This window comes from Onychostoma macrolepis, chromosome 16 (assembly GCF_012432095.1).
Source record: "Onychostoma macrolepis isolate SWU-2019 chromosome 16, ASM1243209v1, whole genome shotgun sequence".
NCBI classification, from domain to species: Eukaryota; Metazoa; Chordata; class Actinopteri; order Cypriniformes; family Cyprinidae; genus Onychostoma; species Onychostoma macrolepis.
In genome coordinates this window covers 21,072,259-21,095,262 of record NC_081170.1, presented here as the reverse complement: position 1 = coordinate 21,095,262, position 23,004 = coordinate 21,072,259, and the positions used below count along the sequence as shown (strand labels likewise).

The 23,004-nt window shown below is 37.7% G+C and overlaps 2 protein-coding genes across 2 annotated transcripts in view; both read left to right on the top strand.

Moving 5' to 3' along the window:
* The first annotated feature begins 6,749 nt into the window (after positions 1-6,749).
* crabp2a (cellular retinoic acid binding protein 2, a) lies at positions 6,750-12,220 on the top strand. Its single transcript, XM_058746898.1, has 4 exons — positions 6,750-7,109; positions 9,552-9,730; positions 10,043-10,159; positions 10,266-12,220. Exons 1-4 carry the CDS (start codon positions 7,028-7,030, stop codon positions 10,314-10,316), a joined length of 429 nt encoding a protein of 142 aa, XP_058602881.1. The 5' UTR covers positions 6,750-7,027; the 3' UTR covers positions 10,317-12,220.
* A 7,096-nt stretch (positions 12,221-19,316) lies between these two features.
* Positions 19,317-23,004, top strand: part of itga10 (integrin, alpha 10) — a 40,415-nt gene continuing 36,727 nt past the window's right edge. The window contains 2 exon segments of the mRNA XM_058746269.1: positions 19,317-19,677; positions 20,237-20,442. Of these exon segments, the coding sequence (XP_058602252.1) occupies positions 20,391-20,442 (52 nt within the window). The 5' untranslated portion in view covers positions 19,317-19,677; positions 20,237-20,390.

Genomic DNA, 23,004 nt, shown 5'->3' with positions numbered 1-23,004 from the left:
TTTTACTATCGCATAATCACACAGGAGCTGAGGAGCCACCAGGTATTATAGACTTCTTCAGGTTAGGGTGGTTAGGCTAGACAAACAGACTGTTTTCATAGCGCCACAAAGCCACGGTGTTAACACTTTTTCTGGGAAATCAAAAAATCACAGCACCTTTAACCTCTCCTTCACCTCTCCACCCATTAAATCACTTGTTCCCTGGGCTCTCCATGTGCAGTTATTGTAATGTGTTACAGGAATCTGGTCTTTCTTTACAAGAATTCCACCACATTTCCACCCTTTTTCTTTCTCTCATTCACTCCATACTCTTCCTATGGCTTAAGCACACTAAATGTGTTAAGGTTCTACACAGTTTTTAATAATTCTTTTTAAAAATGAATATAAGAATCACTTAAACTATGCACAGTTTTGCTACATTTATATGCTGCATGAGATACATGAGCTGGAAGCATTATATCATTAACATGCTCCAGTCTTCAAGAGAATTTAATGTTCTTTCATTGTGAGACGCCACTGAGCAACTATCAATCAAGCCTTAAGCTCTGGCAAGCTGGCACTTACTTCAGTCAATAGGTCATGACACAAATATGACTTAGGCAAATCAATACATGCACACACCAGGCAGAGCCAGTAAATGTAACAATTGGTTTTGAGGAGAAAGGAGGAAAGAATGAACTGAAAGAATGAGTGAAGAGTGAAAGGCAGGGGGTGTGCTGAGGGTTGGCGGTAGGGTAGAAAAGGGTGGAGTGTTAGAAACCGGGCCTGCACTCAAATTGAACTTTATGGCCAAAAAAAAGCAAGAAAATAAGTGGTTTGCACACAAACTAAGGTGAGAGGCTGGGAAAAGCCTTTTGCGTTTCTTCCCACATGTCTTTCTATTTCTCCTCTCCTTAAGTTATAATTTTATTGTCATAATGCGTATGCCTACTTATCACTTTCACTGTGTTATCAAAACGCTTAAGATGAGCTATAAAAGTGAGGATAACACTGTGAACGGATACTGAAAAAGAGATAACATATTTTTGCTTTCTTGGTGGCACGGCATGTAAAAGCAATGATGAACTGACATGGTGGTACTTGCAGTTCAGAAAGTGACTTATGATTCAGTGTTGATTCAGTAGCCATTCTGTGAGTAAATTTGTGAGAATGTATCGTCAGATTGATACAGTGCCGGAAAGATTTGTAACCCTTCAGGGAAACTATACACTAAAGTAACTGACTCCTACGATTTGTTTGTTCATTAACCATACCAGTGAACCTTTAGAGTACTTTAGGTGAATGAAAGCTACTAAAAGATGTGGGTGGAAGAGTTCATTTATACAGCATTTTGGATCCAAATCAAGGCACGAGGACTCTTAACAAAATAATAGTCTCAGAAATCCCCCACTTAGAGAAAAAAAAAAGAGAGAGAGGAAGAGATCTACCGGTACATTATAATTAAATTTAACTTGGTTACCTCAGCTACACTCTGTTCTTCTTTCTTTTTAAAATAACTTCGGTCAGCTGCCTGTTTTTTCTTGGCAATAGTTGCCAAAAATGTTTGATCAATGACCTTATATTTTATCTAGACTTTACCATACACATTTACTGTTGGTTAAAGAACCTCATTGGTCAATATTTCTGCATTTTTCTAACATGAAAATGACCTTGCAATCTGACTTTCAACCTCCAGGCTAAAACCATCAGGGGAAAATAAACAAGAAACAAATGCTTTGGCACAGAAAGTGGTTAACATGGATGCCTGGTGGGTTAGGAACGAGCCTTTTCATTTAGAGTGCCAGTTTTAACGCACACACTTAACTGCAGCCCCAGATGACTGAGGTTTGTTGAGGTAAAAGAGTTCATTTATGCAGCATTTTGGATCACGGTCAATAAACAAAATTTGAGAACATGCAGTCTGCTATATTGGATTCTGAAATGCCCCAGTTCAGAACAAAGGGAAGAAAGAAAACAGCCTGCATGATGGTTATTGGTGTCATAGGACACCGAGTCAAAGGTCAGGTCAAGTTTAGTGCTGGAGTGGCTGTGGTTTGCCCGAAGTGTGACCAAGAAAAAGATGAACCACATTTACAAGATAATCAATGTGTGTGTTTCCGTTGAGTGTTTTATTCAGATGGAAACAGGATGGAGAACAGGAGACAGTAGGAAGTGATTTTAGTGATAAGAAGCCAGCCAATAATGGGTAGACGAATGTTTAGCTACTGCCTCACCAGTCTGAGACTAATTTGACTAAAGCAGGATAAAGACTGAATTAATGATTAGAGAGAGAGAGCGGATATGTGTGTAAGAGAGGGAGAATAAAGGAGGAGGAAAGGGGGAGATGGAAAGTAGAATGGTTTGATAATGAGCAAAGGGTAGACTGAGACAGAATGAACAACACATGGGGGGAAAAAAGGAGGAACGTGATGTATATAGACGGAGAAAGAAAGAGGAACAGCTTGATTAAAGAAAGCATGTGGTTCATGTTAAGTTTCAGTTGGTAATGATGGATATATAGAGGTAATGAGTCAAATAGTCAAGCATGATCTAGATTTACTTCTTCACCCAAATTAATTTAGCTGCGTTATAAATAAGCTCTTCATCAGATGCATGAGTGAGTGTTTGTGTTAGCAAGATGCGAAAAAAAATCCCATTTTTAATAGTGTTGATGATGAATAAAAGTGGGGGAAAACATTTTTCAAGATATTGTTAATTATTAATTCATAAATAACTAAATAGGTTTTTGTGGAGTGGTATCACTTTACATTTTGCAATGTGAACTTGCCATGTCTTGTCATAAAAAGATCAAATTATTTGAAATATTAAGGGACTTTTTTTGGCATGTTGGTTGCATGACTTGGCTTTATATTAAATATTAAAAACCAGTTAAAATATATTTCTATATTTATTCATGATATAATTTATTTATTATTATGTATAATACCAAACTACCTAAAAAAGTTTTCCCCTTCAAGAATTGAATTTTATTTCATTCTAATTTTTTCTCATGATATCAGGACCATTGTATCACCCTGACATTTTTTACTTTATGTCCCTCAAAAATATCAAAGTTAATTGTATTACAGAAATTAAAGAAATCATAGAAACTGTGTATTCATTTTATTAATGTATTTTTGAATAAATTAACATGAACATCACGTCATTGACCTATTTGTCAGTCAGTGTGTGGGTGGGTGTGTGCAGCTTTGGCTACAATTGTGAGTCAGATGTTCACATTCACAACACATTTGAGAATCAACTTGTGAGGACTTTTGAAGTGGTCTTCACTACTTGAAAGGCGGTTTAGTTCTCAAACTAATAAAGTTGAAAGGATTGTGTGAGGTTTAGGGGTCAATTTTTGAGAAGGTTTTGGGAACATCATATAAAATTCATTGTGTCTATATACCCTTCCTAACATAATAACACAACCAACATATGAGTGTGTGGCGCCGTGGATGAGAGAAGGTGCGACTATGTGTGGTGTTCCAGACGTAAGCGTGTAAACCAGTGTGCTGGTGGCATGTGTTTGGGGTTATGTGAGTCCCTGGAGTGGAGTATCACTTACCCTGCTGAGTTTTTGGCAAGAAGAGTGAGAAGCAGAAAGAGAGAGAGGAAGAGAGGGAGGGAAAGTGAGAGAAATGTAAAATGATTCCTCTTTCAAAGTGCACAGAAATATTTATGCCCTCATTGCCAAGCACCTCTCCTTACTCTCCTCAACTCTCTCTCTCTCTCTGTCTTCTTTGTCCCTCATCCTCTTCTCCATCTTTGCCATTCCCCATTGGGCTTTGATCTCTTTCTCTCACTTATTCTTTCCTCCTTTCACCAGGCCTGAACAAAGTAATAAAAAATGACCTAAGCACAAAAGAACAAAAGATAAGTGGGTGGGAATGAAAATGGGTAAGTTGAAGATGTGTGGTGGGGGGTGAGAACAGAAAAGAGGAGCAAGAGGGTGTTCGGTGTCACGGGCCACCCAGAACTAGCAAGATATTGTAAATGTTTACCAGGAAACATCAATTGCTTTGCTCATTTCCAATTCACCTGTTTCCACACAGCTGGTTTCTCCTCAGGTCAAACATGTGTTTTCATATGCAAGAATGCATTTTAGCTTTGAACATAATTTCTTGATGGTGGGCACAACCCAGTAAGTGGGGTATTTAGATACCATTGATAACTCTTCTCTCTTACTTACAGGCCTGCAGCTAACAAGTTAAAAAGTCAACAAAAACCTACAAAGGCAGAGGACGCCTTAAAGGAGAGATTAGGACGGCGATAAGAAGACAAATAGCTCCATTGATATGAGAGTGTAATGACTATCGTCTGTTGTTGTTGAACGAAGAGGAACATGTGTGGACATGAAGCTATTGTGTGAACACAATCGGCAAGGTGTGTGATGTGTGACGCATCGCCTCGCGCTATCTCTGTCAAGTGCTTGTAATACAAGCGTCGCGCTTTGTCAACATGCAGTGAGCGGCCGCGACCCCACGGGGCTACATTCCTCTCTATACACGGGAAAAGAAAGTCCTACAATATGGAACATCTTTGTGTGGGATGTTTAAACTAATAATCGTAAAACTGAAGTGTGTCGGGAGGCTGTGAGTCAGAAGGTATTGTGAAGCACGGGTGAGTGATTCCGTGTTGCCAGATCTCGCAAGAAAAACAAACAGTTTGGTATGGTTATGAATTATGTAAAAGGAAATTGCTTAATTTCATCAATCAGCATAGAAAACATTAAAAAAACAGACAGCATAAAATACAAATGGCATAAGCTAGGCAAAAATGTGATAAATTATAGAGTTATTTTTCAATAATTATTAGACCTAGGCATATATATTCTTTTACAAATAAAGGCCTAACTAAAATATTTTACATATACAAATGGACACTTAAATAATTAATTATATGAATGTATATATTATACATCATTTATGTATTATTGATAAATAATTCTATACATCTGTGGTGATTGATAATTCCAGTGTGGCTGGAATTGCAGGCTATAAAGCTACTAAATGTGGTCATATTTTATTTTCAAACATAAGTAATAGATCTTAAAAAGGTTAGACGCCATACTTAATTTAACATGGATGAAAACAAGACTTTGTCTTTACAATGTATAAAGGTCCTAGAACACTTAATTTTCACAACTTAATTGTTTTATGAGTTTTTGTCAACTGAACTTTTTTTTTTTTTTTTCTGAAAAAAGTTTCACCAGCTAAACAGTGGATGTGTTGTTAAAAAACAGTAGCCTACAATCTTTTGAATGCACTGTAGGCTACTTTTATTTCTCACAGCCTCATTTTCATTCCTGCCAATAATTAAATAGGGCGTTATGATGACTATCGTAGTACCGTCTATCCCCAAAACTTATACTATACTGTATTCTGTATAAGGCCAAAAACGGGACGATTGTCCATTTTGTAAACCACTTTTCAAAAAATAAATAAAAATAAGCGTTTATAATAAGCGGACATGGCAACACCGGAGTAGCTGCACAGCTCTAGCGGTCCAGACTGTCACCCGGGTAACCCGCGCATTAAAATCTGCAGTTCGCTGTGGCGCGGAAGACCATCCATCAAAAGTAAATGGTTAACGACTTCTTTGTACGACTCACATTCATCATCCAGTCTCCATGGCCCGCGTCTTCATTAGAGACCGAAACTTCGCCTCTCCACCTTTTTACCAAGCCCCTACCCCCCATATGCCCGGCTCTTTTCTTCCGCTTTAACAGCAGGGGTGAGGGGGGGAATAAAGACCCTCGGGGACGCTCCTGCAACCTCCTGGCCTCTGCTAGGTCACCTTTTGTGCCTGCGTCATTCTCTTCACTCGCGCTCTCTCGCTCCCGTCGGGATCTCTGGAATTTGCACCACTGCAGAAGACCCTCCGTGTCTCCCTCAGTCCCAAACGTGGAAGAGGATAACCACAAAGGAGACAGATCCAGTTACAAGAGTTCTGAGTGTGCTGTGATTTGTGCAGGAGAGAAGAGACTGAACTTGACAGAGCTCTGTTTTAACTATTAGCCTGACAAATTATCCTGATTGTTTTATGATCATATTCACATTTGTGTGTCCAACAGTTCCCGGCACACAGCTTGTTTATCTGTCACAGAGAGTGAGACATGTGTAAAACACATCCCATCTTGTTGAATATCTATTCTATTCTATTCTTTAATTTTCCTGTCGCTGTTTTTTTTTTTTTTTTTTTTTATATTGTGTGTAAAACATATAGGCTTAGCCTACATAATGTATTTAACACATCACCAGAGATTTTATTAGCGTCACATTTTTATATTATAGATTTTTATTAGCCTATATATTATAGATTCCTGTATATACCATATTTGTATGTAGCCTAAACAATTTCATTGTCATTTTTGTTTCCCTTTTAATTTCGTTTGTTTCCCTACTGTATAACCTAAGCTTTGACAATATTGTAGGCTAAATGCTGATCAGTGTGTTTAAGTAGCTATAGATATAAATAAAAAGAACATTCTAGCAATACTTTGCAATGTACTTTAAGAAACAAAGTCTTATTCCTTGAAATCTTTCGGGGAAACCGTGCAAATAAATACATTTTTACATAAATCGAGTTCTGGGCGTTTTCAAACGCGCACATGCTTTAAGCTGGGCGTGGTGTGGGCGGGGCAAGACAATCATCTCGAAGTATCATTGGCCCCTTGATTTGACAGGGCAAATAGGAGGTGGAGTTTGTCGCAAAAGGGGTGTGTGCGCTCACGGATTAAACGTGATAACTGGCCCAAATTTTCGGTTCAACCTATTCACCACAGGCTATAACGTTCGGACGAGCTGAATGAAAGTCTGAGACGGGAAGAAAAAGACTTGACATCTTAAGTTTCTCTTGCCAAGGCAGAGAAAGCGTTAGAAGGGTAAAGGAAATAGGAAAATCAGTTTGGCATTATCAGGGAACACTGCTTTCTGAATCAAAGTTGCAGGTACTTTTAAAGGGTGTCAGGTTCAAGGACTTTCACTCAGCCGCGCACCAGAGAGAATAATAGTGGGATACACTCCAAGGAACGACAGAACGCACAATGGATCGCAAAATCCCCGATTTTTCTGGTACTTGGAAAATGAAAAGCTCCGAGAACTTCGAAGAGCTTCTCAAAGCACTGGGTAAGTTAATCATGATGCACGCGCCCGCAGAGAGCGCGCAAAGTTGACTATCAATGCACGGGCATGGACTGCGATATAGACCAAGAAATTCACCACCTCTCTTGCGCGCCTATGCAAAACCGTTTTAATATTCCTTCCATATAAATACACTTGTTCTTATGTTACTAGGCTACTATTTATTTATTTTACTATCAACTAGGCTATATATCCAGATAGGCTACAGTATTTATCCCCGCTTTACAATTTAGCCTATTAGATGCAAATAACTATTTTTGGTGTATCTTACTAGTTAATTAAACCAAGCAGGTAAAAAGCTATTGGCACTGCTTTTAGACTGGGCAGGGTTGAGCTTCTTTCGCTTAATTTCCTTGAGCAATTATCCTGACTGGCGCTTTAAGGATTTGTGTCCACAGAATATGTGTTTGGACATAAAAACGCCTCGCGCTCTCAATTTTTGTGTTCGTAAATTGTGTTTGTGTGTTTGGGAATCTGTCAACTCGGAAATTCTTGTTTAAATATTTACCACTGTTCAAGCCAGAATCCCGGAGTTCCTGTGGGTTACAAAAATTTGACTGACATCTGATTTAATGCATGATTTCAGCAGTCTGTGTCGAACAAAAGAAGCAGATTCCCTGAGAAGGAGGTCCTTCATTTCACCATTCAAAATAATGATGAAATGAAGCAGACAGGTTAAAGAGGGCGGAGAAGAAGCACAATGGAGAGAAAAAGCCCTGCTGTTTCTGACATGGGAACATGATGTATTATATGAATACCCCAAATTGCAGGAGATGAGATCTGCATCCACACGAACCCCTCTGAGGACAAAAGTCGTCGTAAAAATGAAGGGGGCGTGGCTATATGTGAGGAATGTGCATGATTGACAGATAGGTTGATTGAGGAATGAACTTTTAGACTTGCTTTAATGTTTTGCACAGACACACATGCGCATTCATATGTACGCACTCTTAATATGTAACTCTTAAATTCACACACTTTCAGCAATGGGACATTAAAATTATTTTCGCCGCACAAATATTTCAGTGCACAGATGGGCCCGACCTGTCACCACACCCTGTCATCCACCCTCCTCCCTCTTGTGTCCTCATCTCCATCCCTCTATTCCGAAATAGGCCTACTTCCTTTGACCTTTAACCTATGACACTGACTCTGACCGTCTGACTCTTCTGACATCTTTTCTTGGTTAGTTATGGGGTTTGAAGCAGTGCTTGATCTGACAGGAGTCTGTTTAACTTTATTAGCTAATGTTTTTAACAAGGTTCTGCCTGGATTACACTCTCAGAGTGTGGATGCCTTGTAAATTATTTTTTGTGTGTGTGTGTGTTTATTGCACAAATAGTGCATATTATGTGTGCCAAAGCTAAAAGTCATTGGCGTAATTGGCAATTTGTTTACGCGTCTCTCCCTGAACGTGTGTCTAAATTTTGGCCCCCTCTTGTCTGCCTTCATGTGTATATATTTACCCTTGGTGACAGGTGGGAATGTGTGTGAGGTGAGTAGTGTGAAATTCTACTCGATGCACAGGGGCTCTCTCTCTCTCATACACACACACACACACACACACAGAGACTGGCCTTTATATCTAGCTGTCCTTTTCCACACTTGAGTAGCCTTTTTCTATGTCTCTGCTGCCGTTCTTGCTCCTTTTTTCTTCTCTTGTCAGTAATCTTACCCTCCCTCGACAGTGCCATGCTTTTGTCTTTGTTGCCTATGCCCTTCCCTACTTCCAAACTGAGCTCTATCCATTTCCTGTCAGGAAGATTTAATAGATTACAGTATCCCCTGTGGCTGGTTGAATAACTTCCCCTTTCACTGCGTTCACCCACCTACACTCACACACACACACACACACACACACACATTTCCTTCATTTGACATGCAGTATTTGTGGGTTTTAGACGTTTTATGTGTGTAGAACACAAATTATGTAGGCTATTGAATCAATTAATGTGTGTTAGGGATTGACCAATAACTGGTTTGACCTTTTTTTTTTTTTTTTACATTGATGCATTTACTGCTGTTTGCTTAATATTAGGCTTATTGATAAATCACCATTTGGTGGGTCTTTAATGAACAGCGCCAAACAACATGACTACGTGTCAATACTTTTTTGCATTCATTTTATTGTTTGCATGATTATTTATTTATCAAATTCATTACCATGCTTTTTATTTTTCTTGTCAAATGGAGTTCTCTCTGTGAGATTATATCAGCTGATATCATCAGACAATGTCAGCAGAGAGTGCAGATGTGTGGAGCAGAGCCAGTCTTAATAACATGGCTTTCATTCCCCTGATCTGTCCGACCGGGTCTTTTTTTCTTTTAAACTCTATAAATGAACAATTCTCCATAACCTCTATGGATGCCAGAGCACTCGCTGTTCTTCAGGAGATTGTTCTGATGTGCATGTGCGTGTTTTGTCAGGTGTGAACGTGATGCTGCGTAAGATTGCGGTCGCAGCCGCGTCAAAGCCATCTGTGGAGATCACGCAGGACGGAGAAACCCTGTCAATCAAGACCTCCACCTCTGTAAGGACCACCCATGTCACCTTCACAGTTGGACAGGAGTTTAATGAGGCCACTGTGGATGGACGTCCCTGCACGGTACACACACACCCACAGAAAAACACTTCAGTCATCATACTGTACTTTTGTCTGTCTGTGACAAATTTTCCTTTTCCAAAACATGCCAAAGAGCAAGAACCTATGAAATGTGTGTTTATGCAATCCTGATCTCTGATGTGGACTCGATCACACCCTCCATCTCAGAGGAGCTATCAAACTGGACACACACCCATTCCTTCAACCTCCATCTCTGGATTTCACATTCTCATGGGCACTGATCTGTTTCTCACTCTTTCCATCTCCAAAGAAAAACATTGCCTTCACATATTTGTCTGTCTCTGTTTCTCTCAGAGCTTTCCTCGCTGGGAAACAGACAGCAAGATTAGTTGCGAGCAGACTTTGCAGAAGGGTGAGGGTCCAAAAACCTCATGGACCAGGGAGATGACCAATGACGGCGAACTGATTTTGGTAAGATTTATTCCTGCTATTATGTGATATCCTTATGATTCCTACACACAAGGGTCTTTGATCATATTTTTTCTTCTAATAGTCTTTTTCCTGTTTTTTTTGGCAGACCATGACTGCAGACGATGTGGTGTGCACAAGAGTTTATGTCAGAGAGTGAAAGTATGAGGAAACAGGAAGAATACCCATCCAGATCACTCTCTTTCCTCGTTAACCACAATGACTGTGATTTTATATCATCTATTTCCTTTCTCCCTCATCTGTTCTTTCATTTTTTGTTGACAATGTATTTGAATAATACATCAGAGAGCCATGCAAATAATTCATGTGAGGTTCCAGATTTTGTAAAAAAAAAAAAAAAAAAAAAAAATTGGGTCATTTAACAAATACATCATTTTGGCCTCAAAAGCACTTTTAAGGGTTGATCTTCACATTGATGAAGACTTGGAAATCTGAAGCTTGGAAACCAGACTTTGGTGAAACAGTTCATAATCACCACTGAAAAATATCAGTAAAGGTGAGGTCACATTTACTATTGTAAATTTTCACAGGTGAAATCCAGTCATTTTAATAGTTATCTCCATTATTTTGTGTAAGGGTGAAGGATTTCCCCACTCAGATTTCAGAAAAGGTTCAAGTTGGGTTGAAATGACGTCTGTGTAAGCTGTGCTTCATACATCACTACGCTAATGAGAATAGGCAATTGACTTTTAAAGGGATAGTTAGCCCAAAAATGAAAATTTACTCACCCTCATGTCATTCCAAACCTGTGAGACCTTCATTCAGCTTTGGAACATAAATTAAGATATTTTTGATGAAATCCGAGAGTTTTCTGACCCTCCATAGACAGCAACGCAACTACCACATTCAAGGCCCAGGAAGGTAGTAAAGACATCGTTAAAATAGTCCATGTGTCATCAGTGGTTCAACCGTAATGTTATGAAGCTACGAAAATACTTTTTTTGTGCAAAGAAATCAAAAACAATGACTTTATTCAAAACATGACAACACATGACTTTATTCAGTGACATAAGGGTGAGTAAATAATGACAGAATAAAATGTTTGGGTGAACTATCCCTGTAAGAATGTAAGCCTATGTACAATATGCTGTCAGAACATGTTATGTTTGTAGTTCAGTCCGTAATTTTTTTTAAATATTCTCAGTTGAGCCTTCGCTAAGCTCCGCCATAAATTGTAACTGACCAATCCTACTTTAGCAACTGTTGCCATCCTCCATTTTCTCAGACAGACTTTTGCCCTTTCCAGTGTAACTCTATGGAGGACCTGTTGCGTTTGGATAGTTTTTAAAGGTGCTGTGTGTAATGTTTTGACTGTACCAACTCATAAAATCAGAGGAAAGTTATTAAGGAATGTTCACATACCTGTTTCTCTGAAAAACAATGCTACAGCAAGTTATTCGATTTTAAAAATGTGCATTCCGTGTCAGGATGTCTGTTTTTCTTTTGGTTTGTGAGATTCAGCCAGTTTAACCAATAGTATTTCGACACCCCGGGTTGCCAGTTGGTGGAAAACAGCACACTGAAGCAATTGAAGGCAGCGGAAAAAACTGGCTCAGAGATCACACATTCTACCCAACCTAAAAAGCCTCAACATCAATTTAAAAAGCTGTAAAACCAGAGGCATATTAAAGCATGGATATTCTCAATTGCGCTCACAGTTGGACTGCAGTACCAATTTCAACCACTTCGCTGTCAATATTACATACTGCACCTTTAAATTCAAATTTATAGTTATTTTACAGCCAATTTTACTGTATTCAGTTGATTGTGAGATTGAAATCTCCAATTCATTCCTATGTGAGGCTCTGTATTGTCTGATGTAGCGACAGTACCAAGGGGGCGGAGCTAAGCAAAGGTTCAGTTGTAATTAGAACCCCATGAAGCTCCAATCCCAGCCTTCTCTTTTCATCTTTATTTTTTGTATATATTTTAATAAAACCTGAATCTGAAGTTTCTTTTCATTATGTTTTTTATACAAACAATTTCAGCAGTCATTACTTATTTCTGTGCATGGACAATAAAGGTTACTGCCAAGAATGTGTGCTTTTCTGTCATTCAGTGGCATTTATCCCCATAGAAGCTTACTGGCAGTTCCATGATGTCAATGGAACGAATGTCAGATGATTTTATTTCAAAATAAGAAGAAATTAAAGAGACTACCTTGACCTTTTTAACAAACCCACGCTCCTTCTCACTCTCTTTTCTCACTCAGACACACTGGTAGGTTCACATCTTATTTTAGTATTTCTGCCAGCTGGCTGTAACTAGAATAACTTGTCTGTCCCTCTCCGCCCCTCCGTCTCTCCCTGATTTTTTCCATCTCAGTCTTCCTTTCTCATCACTATCACCCTCTGTGTGTCTCTGGTTCCTGTCTTTCACCTCACAGTTTTACAAAACCCTATGCTTTTAATGCACTGATCATCATTGAAATGAATGGAATGTAAATGCATTGTAACATAAAATGGATGGAAAACACCCATAAGTCATCAAAGAAAATTCCCCAGAAACCTGATCTTCCACTCAAAACATTAACATTTCTGTTTGCTATGCCGACAGCATATGATGTGCAGAACAGTGTCGACTGTGGGTCGTTTATTAGACGCTAAACTAGCCAATGGGATAAAGCTGTTGAATAAAACAGATCCAGGCAAACAAGTCAACTGTCCAATCCAGGCAGGAAATGCCAGTCGGATTACAAGGTGAAGATGATTGACAGCAGATGTGCTTAACAAGGAGCAGGGAATGGAAACTCAGGGTCAAAATGAAATGAGGACCAACATTCAGTGCACTCATATACATATTCACATATACTGTACATATATCTCTCATACACAGTACGCCATCACATCAAGGACATTTAAGAGTGTATATATACAGATTAATAGACACAATCAAGTGTATTCACACTTAAAAAGAAAAAGAAAAAAACAAAGAACAAAGGTATAGTGGAGGTGATGGTGGAATGTGGAGAGGTTTAGGGGTGATGCCTGCAGCTGTACTTGGTTACTGTGTGACCCTAATAAAACCAACCCCTCTCTACCTATAAAAGACCCCAAATAACTGCCTCTCCTTCCTCCTTTATTACCCCCTGGGGCAGTAAAAGGCAGCTGTCTCTCTCCTTTCGAAAACCACCCGCACATTTGCACACATATCAAACCAAACATGCACATTCTTTTGAACCTTCACATGTACCATCAAACACTTTGGCCACTGTGAGCACAGACCATAAAACCGCACGCATACACACACTCACACACTCACACACATGCCAGTGCCCACAGCTAGTAATGGGCCTAATGTGGCAGAAACACTTGCATATTTGGTCATTAACTTCAAAGGAACACTAGCAGATAGTCTAACAACTCACAAACACACACACACACACACATACACTGATTTTGCCCAGCTATAGCTATGTGCAGGGCAGGTAAATCTGGAAATGCAATCTCTTTCCAACATCTATTCTGTATGCTTTGGATTTGGCTGGCAGGCAATTTGACAAGCAGATAAGCATTTACGCAGCAGAACACACACACACACACACACCCACACACACCCACACACACACACACACACAAAGCCACTGTTGCAATTACAAACATATAAATGACATTCAGCATAACTCAGTAGAGAAGTAATTAATTCCAAAATCACCCATAACCAGACTTTATGAAAATTTCACAATAATATGAATTATCACATTTAAAATTATGGTTTTATCTACAAAAAAAGTCAATTAAATATAAACCAAATATGTTTTATGTGAAAATGATTTATATACATTTTTTAACGTACAACTATGGTGTTATTTCACCCACACTGAACAATTTTGCCCTTAATAATGTTTTTATTATATTATATTATATTATTAAGTTATATTATTAAAGCATAAAATAAAAGTTTAATATATTATTTCAACCACAGTTTTCACAACATGACAGAGGCACAGAGAATGAAAATGACATTTATTTGATTAAAAGCAGTACTTTTTATATAATATTATTTTTATATCATATCACAATTTAAAAAATATTAAAACAGTTTTCCAATTTATTATATTTAACAATGTTACTATTCCAGTGATGGCAAAGCTGAATTTTCCAGTCCTTAGTGTCACATGATCCTTCAGAAATCATTTTAATATACTGATTTGGAGCTCAAGAAACACTTCTTATTACTATGCCGAAAACAGATTTCTACTTCATTTTTATTTTTATTTTTATTTTTTTTGTGGAAACCATGATGCATTTTTTTCAGGATTCTTTGATGACTAGTCTTTTTGATCAATCAATTAATTTCTTTAAAAAAATAGACAGATAGATAGATAGATAGATAGATAGATTCTGATGTTGTTAGCAACAACCCTTTAAAACTGACTCTAATCTCTTATCTCATATTTTTATGGAAGAAAGTTTTGTAGCTGTAAATAATTTTGTGCGTGGCATAGACAAATCACTCATGGGATGAGCTGGCTGTCATACAAAGGCAGATCTTAATCTTCGTTATTGAAAGATAACAGATATATCAGATCCATGTTAAATCTGACAGCACGGTGTGATTTGGGATCAGATTTACGCATGTAAATATACGGACAGTCAGTTGGGTAATGATAATATTTTGTGCCCTGCAGCAAAGACTGCACAGAATGCTGTGATAGACAAAAAGATTTATGAGACTGTATGTATGTGTGTGTGTGTGTGTGTGCTAGCAAAAACCACTTTGTCAGGGACACTGAGTGGCAACAGAGAAGAAAACTGAAGAGGAGGGTGTGTGTGCAGAAACTGTGTGGGCACAGAGTTTTCCAAAGCATGACATGTACAAGCGTGTGTGTGTGTGTGTGTGTCAAACAGTTAACGGTGAGAAACATCCCACAGACAACACACTCCTAAAGGCCCTGTGGGCTTATTGCAAAGCATTATGGGTCAAACAAACCATTGTCACCTTACAGCTGATTGGTGGATTACAGCTGGCCCTGATCCACACACCTCGAGGGCAGTCTGTGAGATACTTACGCACACACACAAAAGTAAACAGGGCTAAGATCGACAAATATGTTTCTCACACCCATCAATCTACACGTTTTGCTTGCACACTACCAAAGACGCGATTCATACACAACTCCGCACATGCACTCGGGCATCTTCCAGCAGAAAAAGACAAACAGTCTAAAACATTTCTCACAGTGGTGCTGACTCAAAGTGAGCTGGTGGTGAGGATTCCAAGATTCCAGACGTGCGGAAAGAGTGAGTACCGCACCGAGGTGTGGAGAGAATCACACGGAAACAGTCGCATCTCATGGCCAGGCTTCTAGGTCAACTGTCAAGTTTAGACGAATATTGTGGGTTCAGGACAAGTTTAGTTCAATCGACAGCATTCCTCACTTCTATTGCACCCTAACCTTCTTTTTGCATTTTTAAAGTAAACAAGGGATGAGTCAAACTTATTTTTTTGTGCTAGGACTAATCAACATAATGCTACAAAACCTGGAATAATCCTTTAGGCCTCAATCTGGCTCATATGGGTAATAAAGAGAGTCTGAGGACATGTGCATCAGTTTGGCAGAGTGTCCATTTTGGACACATTTTGATGAGAGCATGTCCTTCCTGAAATTAGAATCAGATCCCTTGCAGTATTTGCAGCAAGAATAACGTTAGGGAAAATTACAGATGCCCGAAAGGGTAGATGAGATCAGCAGACATTAGACTACCAAAAGATCACAGCGTTGACCCCAATGACTCACTGTGGTTTTTATAGGGTAAGATATCATTACATGGAACTCAATGCATGAAGGGGGAGAGTGTAGACATAATAATAAAGCAACATTTAGGCTATGTTCACACAGTCAGCTTTTGGGATTGACAGCTGTGTTTTATAACAACTGTGTCTCTTAGAAACTGTCCTGTCCAGTTTACACACAGTAGTCTATTCGATTTGAGTCGTCACTCTATGAATGAGTATTTGATGTCAGCTCTCTTTATTGTTCATGTGGTAGCCTATTTATAAACACAGTAAGAGCGAACATAAAAGTAAACATAAAAGATTGTGATATCAGTATCACTGGACAAGTGACAGCGGTGTTTATACCATTTGAGTCGCATGTAAGCAACAAAAATTGATGGCAGTAGTTTCAGATGAAAAAAAAAAAAAAGACTAGATCTAAAACTTTAAAGGGATAGTTCACCCAGAATATGAAGCTACGAGAATAGGCTACATTTTGTACTGTCTGGTAAGAAAGCTCTCGGATTTCATCAAAAATAGCTTAATTTGTGTTGCGAAGATGAATGAAGGTCTTACGGGTTTGGTAATTAATGACAGAATTTTCATTTTTGGGTGAACTATCCCTTTAAGATGACACATCTCCATTTTTGTAAATTAGCAAAACCACACATGAAAACATGCAACACACACCAATCTAGTTGAGTTCAAACAGTTGTGCAAATTCCCACGTGTGAATTCTTAGAATGCAGTTATCACATTCATAAATAACCAAACTTTATGTAAACTTAACCATATTAAGCACTCAAATATAGGACAGACTGCTGCTATGTAAACAAGGCTTCTCGCTCTCTGTTTCTCTCTTTTTTTCCTCACACACACATCCACCCATTATCAATCACGTTGTACTGAATGGAGTCCCAATTTGCAGATTTCATGCAATGCTGCATTGTACCATATCTGTGGGAAGCCATATTGCTAGTAACAGCAGGCAGCTGCAGAGGTCAGGTGACCGCTGAGTTTTGATTAGTTCAGAGAACTGAGGCAGAAGACAAGAAACGGTCAAAATGCAGTTTCCCAACATCTGTCCCTTCGTTACAGTATGTTTTGGCCTCAAGTGATCACACTTTAATGGGAAAAGAGTGTGTACTTGGAGATGATGTGAACACCCTGTTTAATTTTTTTTTTTTTATTATTATTATTACAGTGTGAGTCAGAAGGAAAATCCTGCTAGTCCAGTTAATAACATTTGATTTGAATTGTAGCTTTTGCATGTACATGACTAGTGTTTGTGGGTATTTGTGTCCGTGGTGACATAATTTGTGTTTTCAAATCAGATTCCTCTGCCAAAAATATGACAGTATTACAAATATGACCTTTTACTGCAATTATCTTTATGTCTAAAGAACATATTTCACATTTAGCACAAGCTGTTTGCATAAACTTTTGCATAATCGTTCTGTATGACAGAGAGTGTGTGAGAGAGAGACGTTAATAACAGGGAGAATTTTCATTCGTTTTCACTCCCACAGAACTGTTACCTGTATGACATTTCTTAACGTGACAAGCGGTGCACAACCCCCACACAACCCCCACAGGAGAATTGCACAATTTTCTGCGGTTACAAATATTTAGATTTGTTGTGAAACTTAACACCCTTGGAAACACACAGTGCATAAAGTCAACAAACAACAAAGTTGATCATCAAGAAATACGTTCAGAAGAAAGTCATCACCTGTAACATAGGGCCGGTGGGCTCGGATGGGAAACGAATAGGGAAATTGCGCCACCTTGAGGACCCTTGCTGAAATGTCAGAAGAAATGTTGTGTTTCAAAATGATTTACTCTGTCGTCCTCTGTTGGATGAATATTGCAGGTGCATGACTGAAATTTACTCCGTAGTTCTCTACAGCCAACAACCAAAGGCAAAATAATGATATTGTGGTAGAAATTAAAACAGATTTAAATAACAGAGTTTTAAAATCTTTGGCATGAAATGAAATATTTAATCACAGTCTGTAAAATATTTAATCAGAGTTGTTATTCAATAACTGCACTCAGTATACTTTCTTTACCAAGGCGACAACATTGTCAGTGAAGAGCTTACTCAGATTTAAAATATGCCACATGATTTGTGAAGAAAACAAAGAAAAATCAAGGTTTTCAAAAATCAAGGTCAGATTTTGTTGTTCATTGTTTTTATAGCTTTACTTTTGTCATGAATGCAAAATAGTAAAAATATTATTTAAAGATATATTTCATCAAAAAAACAAAAAAAAAGAGAGAAGTCATCATTTAACTCACTCTCATGATATTTTGACGAATGTTGGTAGAAAACAAACAGTTTGGGTTCCTGTTGATTTCTGTAGTATTTTTATTTTTATTTAATTATTTTTTTCCCCAGTGGTAACTATAACTGTTTAGTCACCAACAAAATATCAAAATATCTTCTTTTGTGTTCTGCAAAAAAAAAAAAAAAGACAAGTTCATACTGGTTTAAAACAATATTAGGGTACGCATATACGCCTATATATACAGTATGTATACAGTATATATACAGTATATATATATATATATATATATATATATATATATATATAATAAAATGCTGTTCCAAATGCTTTTAAACAGAATTTCCATCTCCTTCGCAAAATGTTATCAAACATAATAAATAATTCGAGATGTGGTGAAATGACAATGTGACGGAAATTTGGTGATGGAGAAGATTGAACAGGCAAACTAATTCATAACCATTTTATAAGTGAAACAGAAATAAGATATCAGGCTAATTGTTTTGTTTTTCAAAGCTCTACTCCAGCAAAACTAAATGAGTTTTCTGGGTTGTGGTGAACCCAGACATGACCCAAGGCCCTAAAGTGTTTTGACAAAGTCTTAACATAACAGAGCTGGTAATATCTGTGTGGAGAGAAAAAAAATATAAAAATCAACCAAATCTTGCTTTTTTAAAGAGAAGGTCAGCCTGCATTTAATGTTTATGATGATCTCTAAGACTGAGGTCTTTATAATAACTTATGACAAATTGGTGCATTGGATAAGAGCCAAAAACAAAGACAACACGATTCTGTCATAAAAATAAAAGGTTTATTTATAGCGAAAAGCAAACTAATAGGTCTCCGTTATCGCAACCAGAATCTGCAAGGAGTTGCCAAATCCATCATATATTTGTTATTAGAATCACTCCGGTTGGAAATTGTAATACTATTTTCTTTTCCCCTCAAAATTCCAACAAAACCGCATCTGATGTACTAACTTCGCGTAAGATGAGAGTAAAATAGTGTTTTACACATACACACACACACACACAGAGAGAGAGAGAGAGAGAGAGAGAGAGAGAGAGGATTTGTGGGCCAGGCTCAGAAAGAGGGTCCAGTTGACTGAGGGAGACGAAGGTCTTGCTGCAGAATCAAGGCGCTCTTTCATTTGCTTGTATATATTTTGGAGACTTGGAGACACGTTGCGGTCGAAAGAAAGCTGCTATGAAGGCAATGAAATAAATTTCACCTCAGGACAGTTGTGCAATTAATATTTAAGATATTTTCCATATTTCATATGCAAGGGATAAATGTTTCTTTTCTAAAAGCATTAACATGTAATTCCGGGAAATAATTTTCACAGTTGTTTTTTGCGAATGTGTTTATTTTTGGGAACCGCTCGTTTGCAGTAGCTGGACTAAATTTACGCGCGCGCTCTTTTAACAACAGCAGGTGTCGGAGCCACGCAAAACTGGATTTTTAATTAACGCTGTTTATGTGGGGAACAAGACGGTAAGTTAACTTTTTTTAATTTGTTGGTGTGTCAAGTTTTGCCTAATAGCTACCGTTAAACTGTGAGATTTAGTCAAAAAATGTAAAAGTGATAAAATAATGTTATTTCTAACCCTTTTCTTTAGTGAGACACAAAATTAGATGTGAATGGACTGAAGACAGTTTAAGTCAGCATTCACTTTCTTTATATGAAAAGATAGGCTACTGTCAGTAGCTAATATTTTGCCTAGCGTCTCCATTACACGAACGAAAAACATGGGTTTGGATAAGATGTGAAAAGTGAATCGGTAAATTATCATTTTTGGGTCAAATGTCATTGTAATATGCCTTAATTTATCATTTGGAATAATTAGCAACTCAGACTGAAAGTCATTGTTGTTGTTGTTGTTGTTAAATTACATAAACATATATGACCTATGTGTATACGCGTAGTGTAGTGTTACTAATTTGAAACATGGTCAAAAATTTGAAACAATTTTTAGTACTTTTACTATAACAAAAACGCCTAAAAAGTTGCGTCCAGGCCAAAAGACTATACAGTCATGTCTTTCATGCGCAGGGAATGTGAGAGCAGGCTGCACTGTGAGCGCGTGAGTGGAGGAAGCACATCTCCACCTGAGGGATCACGCGCGTGCGCGCGCTGTATTGACAACCACTGCTGAGAATTACAAATTGAAGAAAGAGAAAAAGAAACTCATTCACCTAACTGACTAATGGAGATTCACAAGTACCTGCTGCTGTTGAAGATCACTGTTCTTCTCAAAGGTGAGTTTAACTAGTTTGTTTATGTGTTGAATTGCATTGGTTTGTGCTGTAGCTATGCTTTGTTGTGTGATGTGATGTGATGTCATGTGATTATTTGACTTAGTTACAGCTAAAAAATAATGCAAGTCATGCAATTTAAAACTGTCATCTGTAAGATCCCTACACTTACGATCGTGTAACACAAGTTGTTGACTGTGACCCCAAAGACTTTATTTATTTGTTCAACTGAAGTCCTTTCCTAACACAGCTTTATAGGCCATGCAATAATTACTGATGTGGCTTAGTGAAGTAATTATGAATAGTGTGAAGCACGAAAATCTTCTTTATCTAATCATAACTACATCACTTTGTTTGCAGTAGTCTTTTTACTGGAATTACTTACATTATAGAGTTACAGTATATCCTCTATTATCTGACTTCATCAAGACATGGAGATTGTGAGGGAGACTTTTGTTTAAATTCAACACAGGAAGAAACTAAGATTTTAGATAAAGTAACCTACTTATCATGGTACTATTAGGTGTACAACATCACATATCTGGACAAATTACTGTAAACGCTAGAAATGCTGCTTTAATGGACCACAGCAGTTGCAGTCGAAGTATTTCCAGACTGTAGTCAAGATTAATGCCACTAGCTGTTTTGTACACACCATACTACCTATGGTTATATGCATTGTGTCACCTAGACTGCATACTGTAGGTGTTGGTGTCTGTTTTTGAGCATATATGCTGTGGCCGCTGATGGGTTCTGCAGATGCTCTGTGATGAGCAAGCTCTCTTGTGTTCAGCTATGTTCATCTGTGCTTTAGATGGAGAACACAGGTGTGGACTCTGGGAATTCCACCCCCTTGCCCCCTCCATTTCTCCCTGCATTTCTCACTCTAAAACCATCCGCCCTCACCGCTTACAGGGGAGTGGATTGAGACATGAAAAATCAAAACAACATAAAGCAGAAGAGTAAAACACTAGACAGGAGCAATCCACTGAAATGGTTTTCAATAGATGCAGTACATTAAATCTGTTGTCCGATTTAAAGATTGATGTGAGAATCCTTGGAATTTGCTTTACACAACATTGCAGAAAGCAAGGGTGAATGTGTGTCTGTTTCAGCAAGGGTCAGTAAGATGGCGTTAATTTTTGTTCTATATAATAATTTAAAAATAAACTAAATGCAATTTGTACAATTAGTTGAAAGACATATTGTATGATTAGCATTTGTAATTTCTCAAGTGAAATTCAGTAAGCCTTTTAAAATATAGAAAATTTGGTCTTTTTATGACAATTTAAGGTTAGTTCAGATTGTAAAATTACATGTGCAGTGAATCCCCAAAATCCTAACGATATTTATTAAAATTAAAATTAAATATATGTATGTTAATTAAGTAATCATTCATCATATTTGTAAAAAAATATATGAAATATATTTATTTATTTATCAATGGATTCTTCCAACCCGATCTGATGTGAAAATGTGTCTATTTTACACATTGGTGAATTGGTGGCAAATTCATATGAAAACGGATGTATTTCTGAAAATAAAACTGAAACGTGAAGGTCTACTCCTAAGCTGATCCCTAAACCTATCCGTCAATGGGCCGTAAGCAGATACTGTATGAATGAGATTGTACAAATTCATACAAAATTAGCCACCGATTCACCAAATCATAAAATATTAACACAAATTGCCATGAGATTGCTTTGGTTACATCGATTTTAGTCATCTTAGGGTCTTTGAAAACTTCTTGAAAATAGTATAAACGTTCTTTGGAACTATTCATACATTTCTAAGAACCTGTGTTTTACACTGATTTTTTAAAATCCTTTTCTATATTGTAGACTTATATTTCACTGACCCGAAAATAGCTGACAGAAACAAGAGAGCTTGTGGAAAAGAGAGTTGGAATAACTAAACTGCACTGTTTTTAACATGGATGAAATTGTTTCCCATTTGAGTGTGTTTCTTAGTAACATGTTCTCTCTCAGTAATGTGTCCCATATGTGTTCACATATTAGTCATGCTGGCATGACTGAACTATACATTTGCATTTCTAATAAAACTCATTCAAAGTGACATCCATCCAGTGATGTCTCAGTGTGGTGTAGGAATGCATTTATGTGTGTGTAATAAGTGTATATATGTGTTTTTGTGTGTAAGGAGTGAGAGAATCTGGACTGCTTTTCCAGACTGTTCACCACCAAGATATATAAATGTTTACAGTTGTCATGACAGAGCCCTGGAGGCATGGACCAAGAAAACCCACAGAGCTGAAACAGAGGACTGAAGATACTTTACATCTCTTTCACACATAGAAACAAACATTGATGAATAAGAGCACAACAAGTGTAATTGAGAAGAGGGGAGTATTTAGATGGTGGCTTTAGATAGTCTGGAAAAGATAAATGACCCCCAAAAGCCACTTTTGAACTCTGAAATCACACTTAAACATGTTTGAATGTCAATGGATCTGATGACTGAACAGGACAAACTTCACTTTTCCTGCACGTTTTCATAGTGTCTTTTTAAATTGATATATGAAGTCAATTCACCTCAAGTTCGCAC